General features: G+C 43.1%; 1 protein-coding gene across 1 annotated transcript in view; it reads right to left on the minus strand.

The window, feature by feature from the left end:
- Positions 1 to 628: 628 nt before the first annotated feature.
- Positions 629 to 22090, minus strand: part of LOC141098860 (vomeronasal type-2 receptor 26-like) — a 185798-nt gene continuing 164336 nt past the window's right edge. The window contains exon 9 of the mRNA XM_073586818.1: positions 629 to 1536. Within this exon, the coding sequence (XP_073442919.1) occupies positions 629 to 1536 (908 nt within the window). The remainder of the gene's footprint in view (positions 1537 to 22090) is intronic.

Below are 22090 nucleotides of genomic sequence, written 5' to 3' on the forward strand. Positions count from 1 at the left end.
GTCGGGATCGCTTGTGTGTCGCTGAAGAGATCTGCCTGTTTTGCAGCTTACTAGAGACCATGTAGCGAAGCACCAGCGATATCTACCAGATCATATCATTGTCGGGATCGCTGGTAAGTCGCTATGTGAAACAGGACCCTAAGTCTCTGACAAATAGTGCCTTGGAGCATATCCATATTCATAAACGCCAGCATCCAAAACAGCCACACCACCACCCTTGTCTGTTGGACTAATTTTTCAATGATTATTGTCTCTTTATGGTTGATAATATGAGAAAATTAAATGACAAAAACTTGTCTCATTGCATAGAGCCTGTTCAAGAAAAAAATAAAATAAATAAATAAATATATATATATATACATGTAACATGTATATGAGCTTGTATAGAATTCCTATATAATAAACACAAAAAAATCTAAATGACAAATAAGATAGACCTTATGCATGTTACCTTAAGGTGTTCCAGGTAAGAAAATTGTCACAACAAAATGCCTTAATACTTGGCATATGTATTTGTTTATATATGCATTTATTCATTCACATATGTTATTTTATACTGTGTGATTTCTCTCTAAATAATATTCCATATGTTATATTATTTTCTAAGTACTATGCAATTTTGAAAACATTATTTTACATTCTTACAAAGCAGGGCAGTTTTTGTATTCATTTCAGATTTAAATAACATGGTATAACATTTAGGGAAAAAGACGCAACCTAAAAGTCCACAGCTGGAAGATAGAACAGCGAAAATCTCCACAGCCACAGTATATTTCCCTTTGGTGCTCAGATAAGCAGGGATCATGGCGATCCAGACACTTATGAAAACAAGCATGCTGAAGGTAATGTACTTTGCCTCATTAAAAGTATCGGGCAATGTCCTCACCATGAAGGCCAGAACAAAGCTCACAGCTGCCAGGAGCCCCATATAGCCTAACACAGAATAGAACCCAACAATTGAACCCTCATTACACTGAATTATAATCTTTCCCGGATAAGATTGAGTGTCCAGATCCTTGAAAGGGGGAGAGATTGATAACCAGATAACACAGATAGCAACTTGGCTTGATGAAGCCAACACAACGATAGTGTAGGGCAGTTTCACACCCAAATATTTTCTCCAAGTGTTTCCAGGTTTGGTGGATTTAAAAGCAACATAGACCATGAGAGTCTTGGCGAGAAGTGAAGAGATGGCTAGAGAGAAAGTGATTCCAAACGTGGTCTCACGTAGTCTGCAAGTCACATTCATTGGACAACCGAGAAACAAGAAGACAGAGAGGAAGCTGAGAATGATGGAGATGAGTAGAAGGTAACTCAGGTTCTGGTTATTGGCTTTAACAATGGGAGTGTCTCTATAAGAAATGAATATTCCAAATATCAAACTAGTGATGAGACAACCAAAAACTGAGAGGAATGAAAAAACAGCAGCAATTGTGTCATTGTGATAAGAGATGAATTCTATTGTTTTTGGTTGACATTGGTCTCTTCTCTCATTTGGCCATTCATCACTTGGACATTTAATACAGTTTTCACTGTCTAAATAAAGCAAAGACATAAAAACTTGTTATTGTCATTTTCCTTAGTATCTTTGAACTATATCCATATATACAGGGGTGTATTCCCTTTTGGCCTTCCTTACACTTCCATTTCTTATGTCCGTATACATATCGTTTTCATAGGACTGCAAATATGAACATACACACACCTATTGTATTTAATGGTGGTGTGTACATGTCAGGTTTTTCACATGCACCATGGGTCCATGTGAAAAACCCACAAGCGTGCTTTTTTTAAGTGCAGCATAGACAAAATGTGTGCTCCACATGAGCACACTGATGATACACAAATGTTATCAGTGTGACACATACTTGTGCATAGGAAAAGCAGTACAGTTATTGCTGTTCCCAGGCTCTGGGTGCTGAATCTGACTATCATCATTGTTGCCTGATCAGCGAGACCAGGATCCAATGCTGATAGTTGGAGTCAGTACATGATCTGGGTAGTGTGAGCACTACATAAATAAATAATAAAGAAACCTGGCGTGGGACACCCCACAATTTTCATAACCAGCTGATGGAAAGCTGACAGCTGGCAGCTGATGTTAATATTCTGAGAAGGAACCAATGGCTGTATAGTTTCCCAGTCAATTAATATCAGTTCACAGCTGTTTGCATAGCCCCTATAGTAACGATGTGGGAGATCCTCTCAATTAATGATGTTGGATCCCATCTATCTGTACTAACCAGCAAATGCTAAACAGAAAGAAGAAAGGTGATATTAGTAACCTAGGAAGGGGTTATGGATATTGGTTCCTTACCAGACTAAGAACTTAAGCCCTCAGCCACCCCAGAAATGCCACATTCATTAGTTACACCAATTGTTGCCCTTAGCCTCGGCTCTTTTCACTTGCCCTGGTGTGGTGACAAGAGGGATAATATTTGTGGAGTTGATGTCAGCTACTTTAATGCCGCTGACATTAAGCCCAGGGGTGAGGAGAGGCATCTATAAGACATTCCCATTGCTAACCCCATATACATATTTAATAAAAACACCAAATAAAGTCCTTTATTTGAAATAAAAACTCATTGACTCTCTTTTACCCTTGTAATCACTATAATTTAAAATAAAAAAAAATCATACTTAAATTCACATGTCCATCTATAATTCCAGATGGTTCCGTGAGTGGTCACATCAGTCATGGGACCTCTCAACAAGCCAGCTGGAACAAACTGAGCTGAGCATGAGAAGCTCTGCTGTAATTGTTGGTAGCCTTAATGACATCAGTAACGTTCACTTGCAGTCACATTTTCACGCTCAAAAACAGAAGCCGTGGAGACACCATCACATGTTTCTCAACGCAAGCAATGACTAGCCAGGTCTTTCACCGGGAAGGAACAACCACGGGAAGGGCAGTCTCCAATGAAGGAAACCACCTATGCCAAAACATGGTATCCATCCACAGACAGCTGTTTCGGGGTATTTGCCCCTCATCAGTGTGGAGTAGGAAACTGGCTAGTAGGAGCAATGCCTAGTAGAAGACTGTGAAAAAGGGGATGATTGACCTCATGGAGATCAACATCCAACACTGCGGAGACACCATCACGTGTTTCTCAACGCAGTGATTCTAGAGCACTGCCCCCATCCCTTATGGGAAATATGTAAAACATGCAAAAACAGAAGCCGCGGAGACACCATCACATGTTTCTCAACGCAAGCAATGACTACCCATGAGAGACAGTTACTTATTTGTTCCAAGTTATAATTCCCGTTCCTGCTGAAGTAAAGGCAACTGTTATCCCAGAGACCGATGTGTGTCATAATTCCTTCAGCTGCGGACACCGTGTGGGGGTGGATAGCAGGGAACGTTCGGCCTGGTCATTACACATATTTCACACAACAAAATCCAAATAAATTGTAAAAATCATACAATGTGATTTTCTGTATTTTATTTTTAGATTCTGTCTCTCATAGGTCAAGTGTACATACTATAACATTACAGCCCTCTCCATTCTTTGCAGGCGGAAAAGCTTTAAAAATCACCAGTGTATCAAATACTTTTTTACCACTGTATGTACTGTGGTAGATCACCTCACACATCTGCATGGGAACACTGTGCCTTTAAGGATGCACTTGGTTTATAAGTACAGCATAAACCAAAGTTTAAGCATGAAAATAAATGCCCTCTTGGGGAAAACAGCAAAACAAAACGATAGCACTCTGTGCAGTCCTAGGGAGTGTCTGCCCACACAATGTTAGCAATGTCCTTGATCATGCACCATTTGCCCAAAAACTCTCCTGCAGTCTTCTTCTCCATGCCCATAACAGTCCACACTACCCATGGGGTTCAGCTCTTTAAGCTCAGACCATGTGACTACTCAATCATGTGATTGATCACATGACTGTGACCTTATCAAGGTCCTGTCAGCATGCAGCGGTGCCGGCTCTGTAGGTGGAGATATGGTGGACATTCTCCCATCCGCTCCATGAATGTCCTCATAAAATGCATCCCATAGCATAAGTTAACCCTTGCAACATTTACTGCGCTGGAGAAAATAAAACTCTGGATTGCATAAGTAAAACTTATCTCTCCCTCCAGCACTTTACTAGTGACTTTGTCACAGTACACACGGATGGCACATGGACACAGACCACCGATCTCACCAGTACTTGTTTTCCCAGAATAGGAATCACCAGGATATGTGAAGACAGTCTTTGATACCATTATATACTTAATATAGGCATTAGAGATGAGTGGCTCAATTTGTGGAAGATCAGTTTTAAGTCAACTTTACTGAAATTTGCCATTTCACTAAAATTTGAGCATTTTGAGATTCAATCTGCAGTTTATAAAAAAAATTAAAATGTGTTTTACTTCATTTTACACACTGCTGAATCATCAGAGAATGGGCTGACATCAATTTGAAACACTTCCACACAGGCCTTTACTCATTAGTAGAGATGAGCGACTTTGCCTTTTTTCGGGTCGAATCGGGTTTCATGAAACCAGACTTTCTCATAAGTTGGGTCGAACGAAATCGGCCGATTATCGTGAAAAGTCAAAGGCCGACTGAAACACAAAACCCAATGCAAATCAATGGGGAAGAAAAGTCTGCGGTGAGTGGAGGACAGGAAACGCACCTACAGTGCCCATTTAAATGCCAAAAACATCAATTCTTATTACTTAAGCTTGTCAAGCTTAATTTACTTTATATTAATAGTTAGGCATTGAAAATTGGGGGATATTTGGCTAAAGTTGTGGGGGGGTAGGGCTGGCTCCAGATTTTCATGGGCCCAGGGCCAAAGAGTGTCAATGGGCTCCTTTAACACATGCCACAATTCATGATCCTCTGATACGGCAGAGAAATAGCAGTTAAGTACGATGAAAAATACTTGACTTCTTACATCTCATGACTGATATCCATTTTAAATTCTCCAATAGCTCCAAAAATGGACAGTATATTACTCCATACAGTATTATGGCCACCGCATAGTGTGCCATACAGAGTAATGAGGCCTATATATTTCTCCATACAGAATCATTGGACCCATATAATGTTCCATACAGTATATGATGAGCTCCACATAATGCTACAGTATATGTTGTTCACCATGGATGAAGCTCCACTGTGTTATGGGCCCAAATAATGCTCCATATATAATGGGCCCCATTTCTAATGATCCAGTGCATAATGGGCCCTGTAAATGCTGCTCCAGTGTCTGATATCCACCTTTGGAATGCTCCAGTGTATGGTGGACTCCATATATCATTTTCCAGAGTATAGTGCTCCCCAAAAATAGCTGTCCCAACATTGAAAACAATTAAATAAGTCTCCTTGCTAGGGAATCCCTGTACTAGTCTGGACTACTCGTCATCCCCATCTTCCATCTCACTGCACTTGGACTGTTTAGGCAGAGGGCGTACAGACGTGTTGTCCGATCAGAATATCACTGTCAGGAAACGCGGAAGACGTCACGGCGGTGGAGCAGGGAGAGGTAAGTATTTCAACTTTGCAAGTGCTGTGATCCTGAGCAAGCAGGGGGGCCCACATGTTGGCGACGGCACTGGCACAGGGCCCCTCATAGTACGGCGGTGTGTCTTACGGCGGGTGGGCACGCCCTCTGGCAGAGACACTTTTGCGTACTATGAGGGGCCCTGTGCCAGTGCATCACCCATGAGTATGCCCCCCCACCTGCTCAAGGAACCTGCATTTTCATCTGCACCTTCCTCTTTGTCACCTTGTAAGGTGGTATAGTATGCGGGAAGGGGAACCTAACTTTCATCAAGGTCAGATTCGGACTGTGTAGAGTGCAAGGAGAATGGAGTGGTCTGGGTCAATGTATCAGCAGAATCATCTAGCAGTGGCTGGGCATCAGTGCACTTGTGGCGCCCGAAGGAGTACAGTCAGCACAGTGGCATTACCTTCCTCCTAGGGAGTGTGATGTCATGCTTGGGAGCAATGAAGGATCTCTCTAGCAGTTAAACCAACACACAACACAGTTCCCACTCCAGGCCAGCAGGAAGACCTCTGAACCTGACTGCTGTGAAGCTGCTATCTGTGGTCAGGAGGAGGGAAGTTAGGGCAGTCTGTGAAGGGAAAGGGAAGTGTGTGGACGTGAGAAGGGGAGCTGGAGGATGAGCAGAGTTAAGGCTCACTCCTAGCTGGAGCTCATGGTCGGGATTCCAGTCTCCGAGTTTGTAGGGACACTGATGGTCCTGTAGCAGAAACCAGAGGAAGTAGCAGCTGTAAATGCTCTGTTCCCAACTAAGGCTCGGAGGCCCCAGCAGCAATGTGTGTGAGCCAGAAGGAAAAGGCTATGGCTGCTGTTATGAATGAGTCACCGAGGAGGAAAAACAAAAACAAGCTAAGCCACAGAAAACCAGAGGGGTTGGCAACTAAGCGGATTGCAGACCCCTGATCCTATCCACACAACTAGCAGTAGCCGTGGAGCGTACCTACGATGATCCTAGACGCCTTGTCACAGCCGGAGAACTAAATAAACCTAAAGCAAGAAAAGGGGAAATCTAAACTGCCCCAGAGCAGACCCCAAAGCAATAGACAGCCCCCAAACATGTTCTGTCGGTGAGACAAGATGAAAACACAAACACAGATAGAAAAATAGGCTGAGCAAACGATGGGGCCCACACTAACTAGAAAGGACAGGAAAGGAAAGATGCTGTCTGCAATCACGCACAAAACCCTGCCAAAAAATGTCCAACACTTTCTGATAACAAAAACCCTGAAGTCACTAGACTTCAATTCCCTATATCAGCACTCTGGTACATTCTGAAGACAGAGCAAAAAGAGACCAATCTGATCATGGACAAAAAGCAAACTGGCATAAACAGAGACATAAGAATGAAAATTCAGCACAGCCCCAGCAGGGGCTGGCTGACCACAAAGACTGAGTAAACCAGACCGAATCTCATGTGAAAAAATAGCAGAGCACACTTAGCTTGAGAAGGCAGGAACAGAACTGGAAACCAGAACCTCAGGGCAGGAAAAAAATCACAAGCACAAAATCAGGGAGTCGGCTGTCTTAAATCCAGTCAGAGACTCCTGATGTCCACTCACAGTCCTCCTCCATAGGTGGCAGGTTTCTGCCATTTAGATCAGCTTTATTACCTACTGTTACCACTAGAGGGAGCCTGGATGGAGAACTCACGACTCCTCTGTCAACACATCCAGCTCCACCATCCTCACCAGAAGCCAGAGGTAAACCAGAAAATGAGTTCACAACAGTACCCCCCTTGAGGTGGGGTCACCGAACCCCCAATCACGCCACCGGGCCCATCAGGATGGGCCCGGTGAAAAGCACAAACCAATCTGTCGGCATGAATGTCAGAGGCAGGGACCCAAGAATTGTCCTCCTGGCCATAACCCTTCCACTTCACCAAATACTGGAGTCTCCGTCTAGCCAGACGAGAATCCAGCATTTTCTCTACCTCATATTTCACATTACCTTCAACCAACACAGGGATAGGAGGTGCCGCCATAGGAACCACTGGCTCAACAAACCTCTTCATCAGAGACTTATGAAACACGTTATGGATCTTAAACGTAACTGGAAGAGCCAATCGAAAAGATACCGGGTTAAGAATCTCCAAAATCCTATAAGGTCCAATAAATCTTGGCTTGAACTTTGAAGACGCCACCTTCATAGAGATATTTTTTGACGACAACCAAACCATATCACCCACTTTAAACCGGGGACCACTTGGTTCCAAATCTGCTGCATTCTCTCTACCACAGTGTCAACACCTGGGCAGGCTGAAGATTCCACTTGCCCTGAAGAAAATAGAGGATGAAACCCAAAGTTACAGAAAAAGGGCGACATCAATGTGGCAGAACTAGCAATATTATTTAGGGCGAATTCGGCCAAGGGCAAAAATGAGACCCAATCATCCTGATAAGCAGATATAAAACATCTCAAATAAGACTCCAAAGTCTGGTTTGTTCTCTCAGTCAGCCCATTGGTCTGTGGGTGAAACGCAGAGGAGAAGGATAACTGAATTCCCAGCTTGGAACAAAAGGCTTTCCAAAATCTGGAGACAAACTGGACTCCTCTGTCCGACACAATGTTCTCAGGAATCCCATGCAACCGAACCACCTGTTGTAAAAACAAGGGCACCAACTCTGAGGAAGATGGCAGCTTTGGGAGTGGTACAAGATGGACCATCTTAGAAAATCTTTCACAAATCACCCAGATATCAGTCATTCTCTGAGAGACAGGAAGATCAGGAATAAAATCCATTGAGATATGGGTCCATGGCCTCTTGGGTACCGGCAAGGGCATCAACAACACACTAGAACGAGAACAGGGTTTAGACCGGAAACAAGTCCCAGAAGACTGCGCAAAATTCCTGACATCACGAGATAAGGTGGGCCACCAAAAAGACCGACTCACCAAATCTCTGGTACCAAAAATACCTGGATGACCAGCCAATGCGGAGCAATGAACTTCAGACATCAGTCTCTTCCTCCACTGGTCAGGAACATACAATTTTCCCATAGGACAACGCTCAGGTTTGTCCTCCTTAAATTCTTCCAGGGCACGTCTCAAATCAGGCGAGATGGCAGAAAGAACTAAACCCTCATCTAGGATGGTAGTAGGTTTGGTCACAATAGTAGAATCAGCAAAGAAACTCCTAGAAAGGGAATATGCCTTAACATTCTTAGTGCCCGGAAGAAAAGAGACCACAAAATCAAAACACGTGAAAAACAAGGCCCACCTAGCCTGTCTAGGATTCAAGCGTTTGGTCGATTCCAGGTATATCAAATTCTTGTGGTCAGAAAGGACCACAACTTGATGTTTAGCTCCCTCCAACCAATGTCTCCACTCCTCGAATGCCCACTTCATGGCCAACAACTCCCAATTCCCCACATCATAGTTGCGTTCAGATGGGGAGAACTTTCGGGAAAAGAAGGCACTGGGATTCATTTTAGAAGTCACCAGATCTTTTTGGGACAAAACAGCTCCTGCACCAATCTCCGAAGCATCTACCTCTACCTTCTTGGTCAGATCAGTCAGAGGTTTGGCAAAACCAGAAAAAATAGCTATACATTTACGATAAAAATTAGCAAGACCCAAAAACTTCTGGAGAGCCTTCAAAGAAGTGGGCTGAACCCAATCATAAATGGCCTGTACCTTGGCCGAGTCCATTTCAATAGTTGACGGAGACAAAATAAATCCCAAAAATGAAATCCTCTGTACACCAAAAAGGCATTTTGATCCCTTAACAAACAGGGAAATCTCCCTCCAAATACGGAACACAGTCCGAACATGTTCCACATGAGAATCCCAATCACTGGAAAAGATCAGAATATCATCCAAATACGTAGATGATCAAAAACTTATCCACAAAGTCCCGGAAAATATCATTCATGAAGGATTGGAAAACAGAAGGGGCATTAGTGAGCCCAAAAGGCATCACCAGGTACTCAAAATGTCCCTCCGGAGTATTAAACGCCATCTTCCATTCATCCACATGCTTGATGCGAATAAGATTATACGCCCCCCTGAGGTCAAGCTTAGCAAACAAGCAGGCACCTTTAATTCTGGAGAATAAATCAGAAATCAGGGGTAACGGATACTGATATTTAACCATAATCTTGTTAAGGGAACGATAGTCAATACAAGGCCTTAACCCGTTCACCCCTAAGGGTGGTTTGCACGTTCATGACCGGTCCAATTTTTACAATTCTGACCACTGTCCCTTTATGAGGTAATAACTATGAAACGCTTCCATGGATCCTGGTGATTCTGACAAAGTTTTCTCGTGACATATTGTACTTCATGATCGTGGTAAAATTTCATTCAAATAACTTGCGTTTATTTGTGAAAAAAATGGAAATTTGGCGAAAATTTTGAAAATTTCGCAATTTTCCAAATTTGAATTTTTATGCCCTTAAATCACAAAAAACTTGATAAGTAAAATTTCCCACATGTTTACTTTACATCAGCACAATTTTTGAACCAAAATTTTTTTTTGTTAGGAAGTTATAAGGGTTAAAAATTGACCAGCGATTTCTCATTTTTGCAACACCATTTTATTTTTACGGACCACATCACATTTGAAGCCACTTTGAGGGGTCTATATGATAAAAAATACCCAAAAGTGACACCATTCTAAAAACTGCACCCCTTAAGGTGCTCAAAACCATATTCAAGAAATTTATTAACCCTTTAGGTGCACCACAGGAATTTTTTGAATGTTTAAAAAAAAATGAACATCTAACTTTTTTTCACAAAAAAAAAAATAATTCAGGTTCAATTTTTTTAATTTTACCAAGGGTAACAGGAGAAATTGGACTGCAAAAGTTATTGTGCAATTTGTACTGAGTACGCAGATACCTGATATTTGGGGGGCAACCACTGTTTCGGCGCATGGCAGAGCTTAGAAGAGAAGGAGCGCCGTTTGATTTTTTCAATGCAAAATTGGCTGGAATTCAGATCGGACGCCATGTCACGTTTGGAGAGCCCCTGATGTACCTAAACAGTGGAAACCCCCCACAAGTGACCCCAGTTTGGAAACTAGACCCCCCAAGGAACTTATCTAGATATGTGGTGAGAACTTTGAACACCATCTACCAACTCTTTCATCTGCCCTGCGACTACGGCCCTACCTGTGCAGGGCTTCTACATCTTAGCTGCACCACAACATCTGTCCCAGAGAAGCGACACTGCAGCGTGGGTCAATCCGATCAGAAACCACAGGTGGCGTCACGTATCATTCACCTATAAACGTTATTCACCCCTTTGCATGGATGCCCAGGGCCACGGAATGGGTCATCACCACCAATGTGACACATTCCTCTGAGACACCGCCCCGGTACCGATTAACCCCAATGCCCTGGCTGGCCACCCACACTCCATGTCAGATTCATCTTGGACTGGGGAGTTCACAATTTGACTTGCTACCTCAGGCATGGTATGATAGAAAGAGCTACATGGACTAATGTGAAGTGTGGCCTGCTGCATCATTCAATTTTGGTCGGGGTGAAGGACACAAGGAAAGGGGTTCTTCCTGACCAGGAGCCAACACTTGACGACTCAGTGGTTGAATTTTTTGAAACTTCAGAAGAGGAGGGCATATTTACTGGAGTCTGTTTCGGCAATGTAAGCCAAAACCAGTTCCTGATGCTCCGGCTTTAAAAGCGGTTAACCTACTCCCAGAAAAGGGAGCCTTCCAGGCGTTTTGAAGCCAGACCATGACGCAGGCTCAACACCTCCTGCCTTAGCTGCTCTTGTGCTTTTGCCACTACCAGCAGATGCACCACCACCATCAGCACCAGCTGGCCCCCCCATGCCCACGTCCGCAGCCTCTTCCACAAAACATCAAAATGTTGCAGAAAATGAACCCAAAATAAAATCAGATATATGGTACTGTGTTATGAACTCATTTTCTGCTCCACCAGTTGAGAGTTCTCTTTCCGTTCTCCCTCTAGTGGTGACAGGAGGTAGTAAGGTTGGTTTAATTGGTAGTGATCTGCCACCTGGTGAGGAAGATAACAATTGGATCTCTGGAGTATCAGACTGGATATAAGACAGCCGACACCCTATCCTGGTGCTGGTGATTCAGTCTGCTTCTCAGGTCTTGGACTCAGCTCTGTTTCAGTCTTCTAAAGTTAAGTTTGTTTTTGCTAATGTTCACACTTGCTCTTGTTGGTCAATTCAGTTTTTTGTGTGTTCAGCCAGCCAGGCTGGGCTGTCCTGAATTTCCACTCTTATTTATCTGTATTTGCCATTTTTTGTCCCTTATTAGATTGGCCTCTTTTTTGCTCTGTCTCAGAATATTTCAGAGTGCTGATATAGTGGGAGAAGTCTAGTGACTTCAGGGTTAATTTTGATATCAGTTGTGCTGGACATTTTGGTAGTTTTTTTGCAGATTGCAGACAGTGTCTTTCCTTTCCTTTCCTTTCTAGTTAGTTTGGCCCCATCGTTTGCTCAGCCTATTTTCCTTCCTTTGTTTGTGTTTTCATCTTGTTTCACCGTGAATACATGTGGGGGGCTGTGTTTCCTTTGCTGTCTGCTCTGGGGGAGTTAGCTTTCCTCTTTTCCTGCTTTAGGCTTATTTAGCTCTCCAGTTGTGAAGAGGCATTTAGGACCACCATAGGAATGCTCCACGACTGCTGCTAGTTGCGTGTTAGGATCAGGGGTCTGCAGTCCGCATAGTTACCAACCTCTTTGATTTTCTGAGACTTAGCTTGTGTTGTTTTTTATTTCCTCCTCAGCGACCCGTTCATAACAGAATCACCAGCCATACCGCAGATTCTAAGGTACTCAAAAGCTGGAAAAAGTGGAAAAAAAATGTCAGAATTTTTTTTATATATATTTTTTCCTCTTTTTCTCTGGGGCCGTAGGAGGATTTTTTTCCCTAATGGAGATTAAGCAATTGTCTGATCGTGTGGAGAAACTTGCTGCTGAAGTGCAGGGAATTTCCACCTATCTCATTCAGTCACATGCTGCTGAACCTAAGATCCCTACTCCTGATGTGTTTTCTGGGGATCGGTCTAAATTTCTGAATTTTAAGAATAATTGTTAAATTATTTCTTGCCTTGAAGCCTAACTCATCGGGGAGCTTTGTGCAGCAGGTTAAAATTGTCGTCTCCTTGCTACTCGGTGGTCCCCAGGATTGGGCGTTTTCTCTGACACCTGAAAATCCTATTCTGACTAATGCGGATGCATTTTTTCAGGCCTTGGGGTTGTTGTATGATGAACCTAATGCCGCTGATCAAGCTGGGAGAACCGTGTTGGCATTAAACCAGGGTCAGGATCCTGCAGAGTTATACTGTCAAAAATTCCGAAAGTGGGCGGTCCTTACTAAATGGAATGATAGTGCATTGGCAGCCCTCTTTCGGAAAGGTTTATCAGAGACCGTAAAAGATGTCATGGTGGTATTTCCTGTTCCCTCTGGTCTGGATGGCTCTATGTCATTAGCCATTCAAGATGATCAGCGTTTACGTGAACGTTAAACTACACGGGAGGCGCTGCCACCTTTTGAACAAATGTCAGAACCTATGCAATGTGATGGGAGTTTTGTCTAGGGTGCAACGTCAGGAGCTTAGAAGGCGTAATAAGCTGTGTTTTTTCTGTGGAGACGCCTCTCATACTATTTCTGTCTGCCCTAAATGAGAGAAACGTTTTGCACACACATTTGCTGTGGGCAGTATGCAACCTAAGTTCCTTTTGGCAATTACTCTGATCTGCTCCTTGTCCACGTTTTCCACTAAGGCTTTTGTGGATTTAGGAGCAGCTCTGAATCTGATGGATTTGGACTTTGCTAAACGTTGTGGTTTGTCCATGACACCTCTGCAGACGCCTATTCCTTTGAGGGGTATTGATGCTACTCCTTTGGCCCAGGTGATAATGTGAGTTGCCCCAGACCACCAAGAAAATTGTATATTTTTGGTGCTGCATAATTTGCACGATACTATTGTTCTGGGTTTCCCCTGGTTGCAAGCTCATAACCCAGTTTTGGATTGGAAATCTGGGTCTGTGGTGAGTTGGGGTTGTCAGTGTGTTCTTAGGGAAGCTCCTGTTTTCTCCACCTCTCCTCAGTCTCATGATATTCCTGATTATCTGGCCGATTTTTCTGATGTATTTAGTGAGAGTAAGTCTGCATCTTTGCCTCCTCATAGGAGTTATGACTGTGCAATTGAGTTGATGCCTGGGTGTAAATTTCCCAAGGGTCGCCTTTTCAACTTATCAGTACCCGAACATGATGCTATGCGATCCTATATTAAGGAGTCATTGGAGAAGGGTCATATTAGACCATCCTTATCACCTTTAGGTGCTTGGTTTTTTTGTGGCCAAGAAAGATGGTTCATTAAGACCGTGTATTGATTATCGTTCCCTTAACAAGATGACGGTTAAATATCAGTACCCATTACCTCTGATGTCTGATTTACTCTCCAGAGTTAAGAGTGCCTGCTGGTTTACTAAGCTTGACCTCAGGGGGCGTATAGTCTTATTCGCATCAAGCATTGGGATGAATGGAAGACGGCGTTTAATACTCCTGAGGGACATTTTGAGTACCTGGTGATGCCTTTTGGGCTCTCCAATGCCCCTTCTGTCTTCCAGTCCTTTATGAATGATATATTCCATGACTTTGTGGATAAGTTTTTGATCATCTATCTGGATGATATTTTGATCTTTTCTAGTGATTGGGATTCTCATGTGGAACACGTCCGGACTGTGTTCCGGATTTTGAGGGAGAATACCCTGTTTGTTAAGGGATCGAAATGCCTCTTTGGTGAACAGAGGATTTCATTTTTGGGATTTATCTTGTCTCCATCGACTGTTGAAATGGACCTGGCCAAGGTACAGGCCATTTATGATTGGGTTCAGCCTACTTCTTTGAAGGCCCTCCAGAAGTTTTTGGGTTTTGCTAATTTCTATCATAAATTTATAGGTATTTTTTCTAGTATTGTCAAAACACTGACTGATCTGACCAAGAAGGGCGCTGATATACTGAATTGGTCTCCTGAGGCTGTCTCAGCATTTCAGGAGCTTAAGCGGAGATTTACTTCAGCTCCAGTTTTATGGCAACCGGATGTCTCACTTCCATTTCAAGTGGAGGTAGACGCTTCTGAGATTGGCGCAGGAGCTGTTTTGTCCCAAGAAGATCCTGTGACGTCTAAGATGAATCCCTGTGCCTTCTTTTCTCGAAAGTTCTCCCCATCTGAACGCAACTATGACGTGCGGAATCTGGAATTGTTGGCCATGAAATGGGCATTTGAGGAGTGGAGACATTGGTTGGAGGGAGCTAGACATCAAGTCGTGGTCCTCACCGATCACAAGAATCTGACTTATCTGGAGTCGGCCAAACGCTTGAATCCTAGACAGGCTAGATGGGCCTTGTTTTTCACGCGTTTTAATTTTGTGGTCTCTTTTCTTCCGGGCACTGAGAATGTTAAGGCAGATGCCCTTTCTTGGAGTTTTTTTGCTGATTCTCTTAATGTGACCGAGCCTACTACTATCCTAGGTGATGGGATAGTTCTTTCTGCCATTTCGCCCGATTTGAGATGCGCCTTGGAGGAATTTCAGGAGGATAAACCTGAGCATTGCCCTATGGGAAGATTGTATGTTCCTGACCAGTGGAAAAAGAGAGTGATGTCTGAAGTCCATTGCTCCGCATTGGCTGGTCATCCAGTTATTTTTGGTACCAGAGATTTGGTGAGTCGGTCATTTATCTCGTGATGTCAGGAATTTTGTACAGTCCTGTGGGACTTGTTCTCGGTCTAAACCCTGTTCTCGTTCTAGTGGGTTGCTGATGCCCCTGCCGGAACCCAAGAGGCCATGGACCCATATCTCAATGGATTTTATTTCTTATCTTCCTGTCTCTCAGAGAATGACTGTTATCTGGGTAATTTGTGATAGATTTTCGAAGATGGTCCATCTTGTACCACTCCCAAAGCTGCCATCTTCCGCTGAGTTGGTACCCTTGTTTTTGCAACAGGTGGTTCGGTTACACGGGATTCCTGAGAACATTGTGTCCGATAGAGGGGTCCTGTTTGTTTCCAGATTTTGGAAAGCCTTTTGTTCCAATCTGGGAATTCAGTTATCCTTCTCCTCCGCGTTTCATCCCCAGACCAATGGGCAGACTGAGAGAACAAACCAGACCCTGGAGTCTTATTTAAGATGTTTTATATCTGCTGATCAAGATGATTGGGTCTCATTTTTGCCCTTGGCCGAATTTGCGCTGAACAATAGAGCTAGTTCTGCCACTTTGATGTCACCCTTTTTCTGTAATTTTGGGTTTCATCCTCGATTCTCTTCAGGGCAAGTGGAGTCTTCGCCCTGCCCAGTTGTGGACACTGTGGTTGTGAGAATGCAGCAGATATGGGACCAAGTGGTGGATAAATTGTCACTCTCTCAGGAAAAGGCCCAGCACTTTTCCAATCGGCATAGGACCATTGGTCCCCAGTTTAAAGTGGGTGATATGGTTTGGTTGTCGTCTAAGAATATTCCTACGAAGTTTGCATCTCCAAAATTTAAGCCAAGATTTATTGGACCTTATAGGATTTTGGAGATTCTTAATCCTGTTTCTTTTCGATTGGCTCTTCCAGTTACGTTCAAAATCCATAACATATTTCCAAATCACTGTTGAAGAGGTTTGTTGAGCCAGAAGTTTCTGTGGTGGCACCTCCTGACCCTGTGTTGGTTAAAGGTAATATGGAATATGAGGTAGAGAAAATATTGGATTCTCGTTTGGTTAGACGGAGACTCCAGTATTTGGTCAAATGGAAGGGTTATGGCCAGGAGGATAATTCTTGGGTCTCTGCCTCTGATATTCATGCCAATAAATTGGTTCGTGCTTTTCACCGGGCCCATCCTGATCGGCCTGGTGACATGGATGAGGGTTCGGTGACCCCTACTCAAGGGGGGGTACTGTTTTGAGCTCATTTTCTGCTCCACCAGTTGAGAGTTCTCCTTCCGTTCTCCCTCTGGTGGTGACAGGAGGTAGTGAGGTTGGTTTAATTGGTAGTGATCTGCCACCTGGTGAGGAAGATAACAATTGGATCTCTGGAGTATCAGACTGGAAATAAGACAGCCGACACCCTATCCTGGTGCTGGTGATTCAGTCTGCTTTTCAGGTCTTGGACTCAGCTCTATTCCATTCTTCTCAAGTTAAGTTTGTTTTTGCTAATGTTCACACTTGCTCTTGCTGGTCAATTCAGTCTTTTGTGTGGTCAGCCAGCCCGGCTGTGTTGTGCTGTATTTCCACTCTTATTTATCTGTATTTGCCAAATTGCCTTTTTTTTGTCCCTTATTAGATTGGCCTCTTTTTTGCTCTGTCTCAGAATATTTCAGAGTGCCGATATAGTGGGAGAAGTCTAGTGACTTCAGGGTTAATTTTGATATCAGTTGAGTTGGACATTTTGGTAGGGTTTTTGGCAGATTGCAGACAGTGTCTTTCCTTTCCTTTCCTTTCTAGTTAGTTTGGCCCCATCGTTTGCTCAGCTTATTTTTATTCCTTTGTTTGTGTTTTCATCTTGTTTCACTGTCAATACATGTGGGGGGCTGTCTTTCCTTTGGGGTCTGCTCTAGGGCAGTTAGTTTTCCTCTTTTCCTACTTTAGGCTTATTTAGCTCTCTGGTTGTGATGAGGCATCTAGGACCACCTTAGGAATGCTCCACGACTGCTGCTAGTTGCGTGTTAGGATCAGGGGTCTGCAGTCTGCATAGTTACCAACCTCTTTGATTTTCTGAGACTTAGTTTGTGTTGTTTTTTATTTCCTCCTCGGCGACCCGTTCATAACAGTACTGTATCCGAAGCGTACAGCTCTATACAGTCAAAGTATGATTGTCAATCTCCCTATATATACCATCAGTCACACAGAGATGCTCACAGGCTCAGTATGGAATAGACAAGAATATAAAAAGTAGAAAATGTGTACAGTATCATCAGATAGCAGGTATATGTAGTATAGTTTAAACATTCTAAATCTCCGTAGATATTTCAGGAGGCACACACAGATGCTCTCACGCTCAGTATGGATTACAACACAATATAAAAAGCCATAAAACGGTAATGGATCAGAAGAGTACAGCTGTACACAGTGTAGGGGTCATTGTTGTCAATCTCAGTATTTATTTCCACAGTCAGAAAATTACTCTCACTTGGTCAGTTTGGATTAGACCAGAATATAAAAAGCAGTAAATGGGTAATGTATCACAAGCGTAGAGCTGTATACACTAGTGTTGGGGTAATTTTTAAATCTACATATAAATTGCAGGAGTAACCCACAGACTCTCACATGCTCAGGATGGATCACACCACAATATAACAAGAAGATCCGCAAGAAATAATCACACATGTGGGACAATGTTCCAGGTGTCAATGATACACTTAAGTGGTGGGTGGAGGAGGACTACCTGGCAGAAAGGGTGCAGTATCACCAGATACCAGGTATATATAGCATAGCTTAAACATTAAAAATGTACGTCTATATATCAGGAGTAGTGTTGAGCCACCCCGCTAGTGTTCCAGTTCGTTTTGGTTCATCGAACAAGAGGCAAGTTCGTCGAATGTTTGTCGAACGTTCGACGAATAACGTTGAACACCATTGAAAACAATGGCCGGCAAACACAAACACATACAAACACATCGAAAACAATTACAAAACACCTTAAAAGGTGTTCCAAAGCAGACAAAATGCTCAGAAGACAAAAATAACATATGGAAAGCGGCAACTACATATAGAAAAGAGGTGAAGGAGTAAAAGGAGGAGGAGGAGACACAGATATAGGCATGTCATGCCCTTATGAAGTCAAGAAAGGCTGGAATAAAAATGTAAAATACCAAAAAACAGTAAAAGTCTGAAATCGAAGACGATCATATACCGTCGGACTTCCCACCATAAATTAGGCCAACTGCTGATCGGGCGGCGTTATTCCCACGAACCCCCGAACAGCGTCCATGAAGGCAAAGTGTTTGGTTTCCGAGGGCAGTATGGTTGCAAAGCTGAACCTTAAAGGAATGTCCAGAAGGGTACCACCAGTAGTAGAGCCTGCGGCTTAATTCGACTCCACCCGGGAAACCTCAACCATGCCAGCTACAGAAAAGATTGACAGATTGCAAGCTTTGCTGATTCTGTGGGTGGTGGTGGATGTCCGTTTTTAGTTGTGCTAGCGATTTGTCAGCTTAATTCTGTTAATGAACGAGACTCTGGCATGCCCCGGCAGTACGCGTCAAGCTTACTAGAGGAACACGCGAGGCTCTGGCACGTGAGATCGATCAATAACAGGTCAGTCATGCCCTTACATGTCCGGGGCTGCATGCGTGCTACACTGAAATGTCCAGCGTGTGTCGCTTACAGGTGCAGATAACCCGCTGAACCCCATTAGTGATGGGGATCTGGGATTACATTTCTTCCCGGCGAACGAGGATTTCCCAGTAAGTGCAGGTCAACCGGAATTCCGGAATTAGGCCTAACAGGCATTCCAGAAAAAATGAAAAAAATAAGTGTCCAAACCACAGCTGCTGTAGTTTGCTTAACAGCTGGGCTCCTATGCTGAGTAGCACGCAGTTCTTACATAAACAGGTGGCATAGCTTGGTTCACTGGTGGGCTCCCCTGCTGAGTATGAGACAGTGCTACAAGGCCCAAAAGGATTTTCTGGACAAGATGCGGTAAAAAATAATTAGAAACACATACGGTGTAGCTCCTTGACAGGTGTACTACACCGCTTGCTACCACACACCGCTACTATGCCATGAAACAGTCTATTAACATTGAAAACCATTATTAATGTGAAAATTAAGTTATGCTTTTGGTGAGCGAACTGTTCTCAAACGTAACCTCGAACAGCCGAATTTTAAGCAAAGTGTTCAAGGTCGACGAATGGCTCGAACACCGCCCAAAACAGCTGGAATTTTAACTTGGCAACAGGTCGACTCGAACACCGCTCATCTCTAATCAGGAGGCAGACTCCGACGTTCTCAAGCCCAGTATGGATTCGACAAGATTGTAGAAAGTTGAGAAAGGGTACAGTATCACCGGATGACAGGTATACAGTGGGGAAAAAAAGTATTTAGTCAGTCAGCAATAGTGCAAGTTCCACCACTTAAAAAGATGAGAGGCGTCTGTAATTTACATCATAGGTAGACCTCAACTATGGGAGACAAACTGAGAAAAAAAAATCCAGAAAATCACATTGTCTGTTTTTTTTTCATTTTATTTGCATATTATGGTGGAAAATAAGTATTTGGTCAGAAACAAGCAATCAAGATTTCTGGCTCTCACAGACCTGTAACTTCTTCTTTAAGAGTCTCCTCTTTCCTCCACTCATTACCTGTAGTAATGGCACCTGTTTAAACTTGTTATCAGTATAAAAAGACACCTGTGCACACCCTCAAACAGTCTGACTCCAAACTCCACTATGGTGAAGACCAAAGAGCTGTCAAAGGACACCAGAAACAAAATTGTAGCCCTGCACCAGGCTGGGAAGACTGAATATGCAATAGCCAACCAGCTTGGAGTGAAGAAATCAACTGTGGGAGCAATAATTAGAAAATGGAAGACATACAAGACCACTGATAATCTCCCTCGATCTGGTGCTCCACGCAAAATCCCACCCCGTGGGGTCAGAATGATCACAAGAACGGTGAGCAAAAATCCCAGAACCACGCGGGGGGACCTAGTGAATGAACTGCAGAGAGCTGGGACCAATGTAACAAGGCCTACCATAAGTAACACACTACGCCACCATGGACTCAGATCCTGCAGTGCCAGACGTGTCCCACTGCTTAAGCCTGTACATGTCCGGGCCCGTCTTAAGTTTGCTAGAGAGCATTTGGATGATCCAGAGGAGTTTTGGGAGAATGTCCTATGGTCTGATGAAACCAAACTGGAACTGTTTGGTAGAAACACAACTTGTCGTGTTTGGTGGAAAAAGAATACTGAGTTGCATCCATCAAACACCATACCTACTGTAAAGCATGGTGGTGGAAACATCATGCTTTGGGGCTGTTTCTCTGCAAAGGGGCCAGGACGACTGATCCGGGTACATGAAAGAATGAATGGGGCCATGTATCGTAAGATTTTGAGTGCAAACCTCCTTCTATCAGCAAGGGCATTGAAGATGAAACGTGGCTGGGTCTTTCAACATGACAATGATCCAAAGCACACCACCAGGGCAACGAAGGAGTGGCTTCGTAAGAAGCATTTCAAGGTCCTGGAGTGGCCTAGCCAGTCTCCAGATCTCAACCCTATAGAAAACCTTTGGAGGGAGTTGAAAGTCCGTGTTGCCAAGCGAAAAGCCAAAAACATCACTGCTCTAGAGGAGATCTGCATGGAGGAATGGGCCAACATACCAACAACAGTGTGTGGCAACCTTGTGAAGACTTACAGAAAACGTTTGACCTCTGTCATTGCCAACAAAGGATATATCACAAAGTATTGAGATGAAATTTTGTTTCTGACCAAATACTTATTTTCCACCATAATATGCAAATAAAATGAAAAAAAAACAGACAATGTGATTTTCTGGATTTTTTTTTCTCAGTTTGTCTCCCATAGTTGAGGTCTACCTATGATGTAAATTACAGACGCCTCTCATCTTTTTAAGTGGTGGAACTTGCACTATTGCTGACTGACTAAATACTTTTTTTCCCCACTGTATATGTAGCATAGTGTACACCTGAAAAACCTATGTCTATATATCAGGAGGCAGACTCAGAGGGTCTCAGGCCAAGTATGGATTTGACGTGATTGTACAAAGTTGAGAAAGGGTACAGTATCACCGGATAACAGGTATATAAATCATAGTTTGAACATTAAAAACCTATGTCTAAATATCAGGAGGCAGAATCAGAGGGTCTCAGGCCCAGTATGGATTCGACGTGATTGTAGAAAGTTGAGAAAGGGTACAGTATCACTGGATAGCAGGTATATATAGCATACTTTAAACATTAACACTAGGACTACTGGACTCGTGACCCCGCCTAGAACTACTGAAAGGAGTCATTTTGACTCCTTGCTTGTTTTCGTTTATTTTTAGAGTTTCATTTGTGGTTATTTATTAATAATTATATTTTTTGTAATGTATTATTATTGTGAGATCCAACAGTAATGCTTTTGATTGTTTTTTTTCTGCTTTTCTTATTTTTCTACAGAAAATAACAATAATTATAATAGACGTTTTTCAAACATTTTTTTTTATTCAAGTGCACACATATAAACAACAACTGAAGAACAAAAAGCAGAGAAAATGTAGGTGGAGGAGCATAAAAATGAAAATATGGCACAGAATTCACCTTCTAAACATTTGGTGTTTCGCATTTTAGGCATTGCCTTTGATTTATGGCAGTATATTGCCCACACAAAGACTTACCACAAGTCTTACAATTGCCGACAGATCTATTTTTCTTGCACTTTTCTTTGATCTGGCAAAATTTTGTTTGAACCATCACTTCTGAGCATGTAGAAACTTGGGACGTGGAACCCTTTTCCCTATCTGTGACATAAGGACCACTCAACTCTCTCACAAGCGTTTGCAAAAATGCCTTGCGTGACATTTTTTGGTGGGTAATCTCCTTGAATATTATCCATGCATTTATACCCGCAAAGTCTAAGGCATTTTCAAA

The sequence above is a fragment of the Dendrobates tinctorius genome, unplaced genomic scaffold, assembly GCF_039654945.1.
Source record: "Dendrobates tinctorius isolate UK_male_01 unplaced genomic scaffold, ASM3965494v1 ptg000095l, whole genome shotgun sequence".
NCBI lineage: Eukaryota > Metazoa > Chordata > Amphibia > Anura > Dendrobatidae > Dendrobates > Dendrobates tinctorius.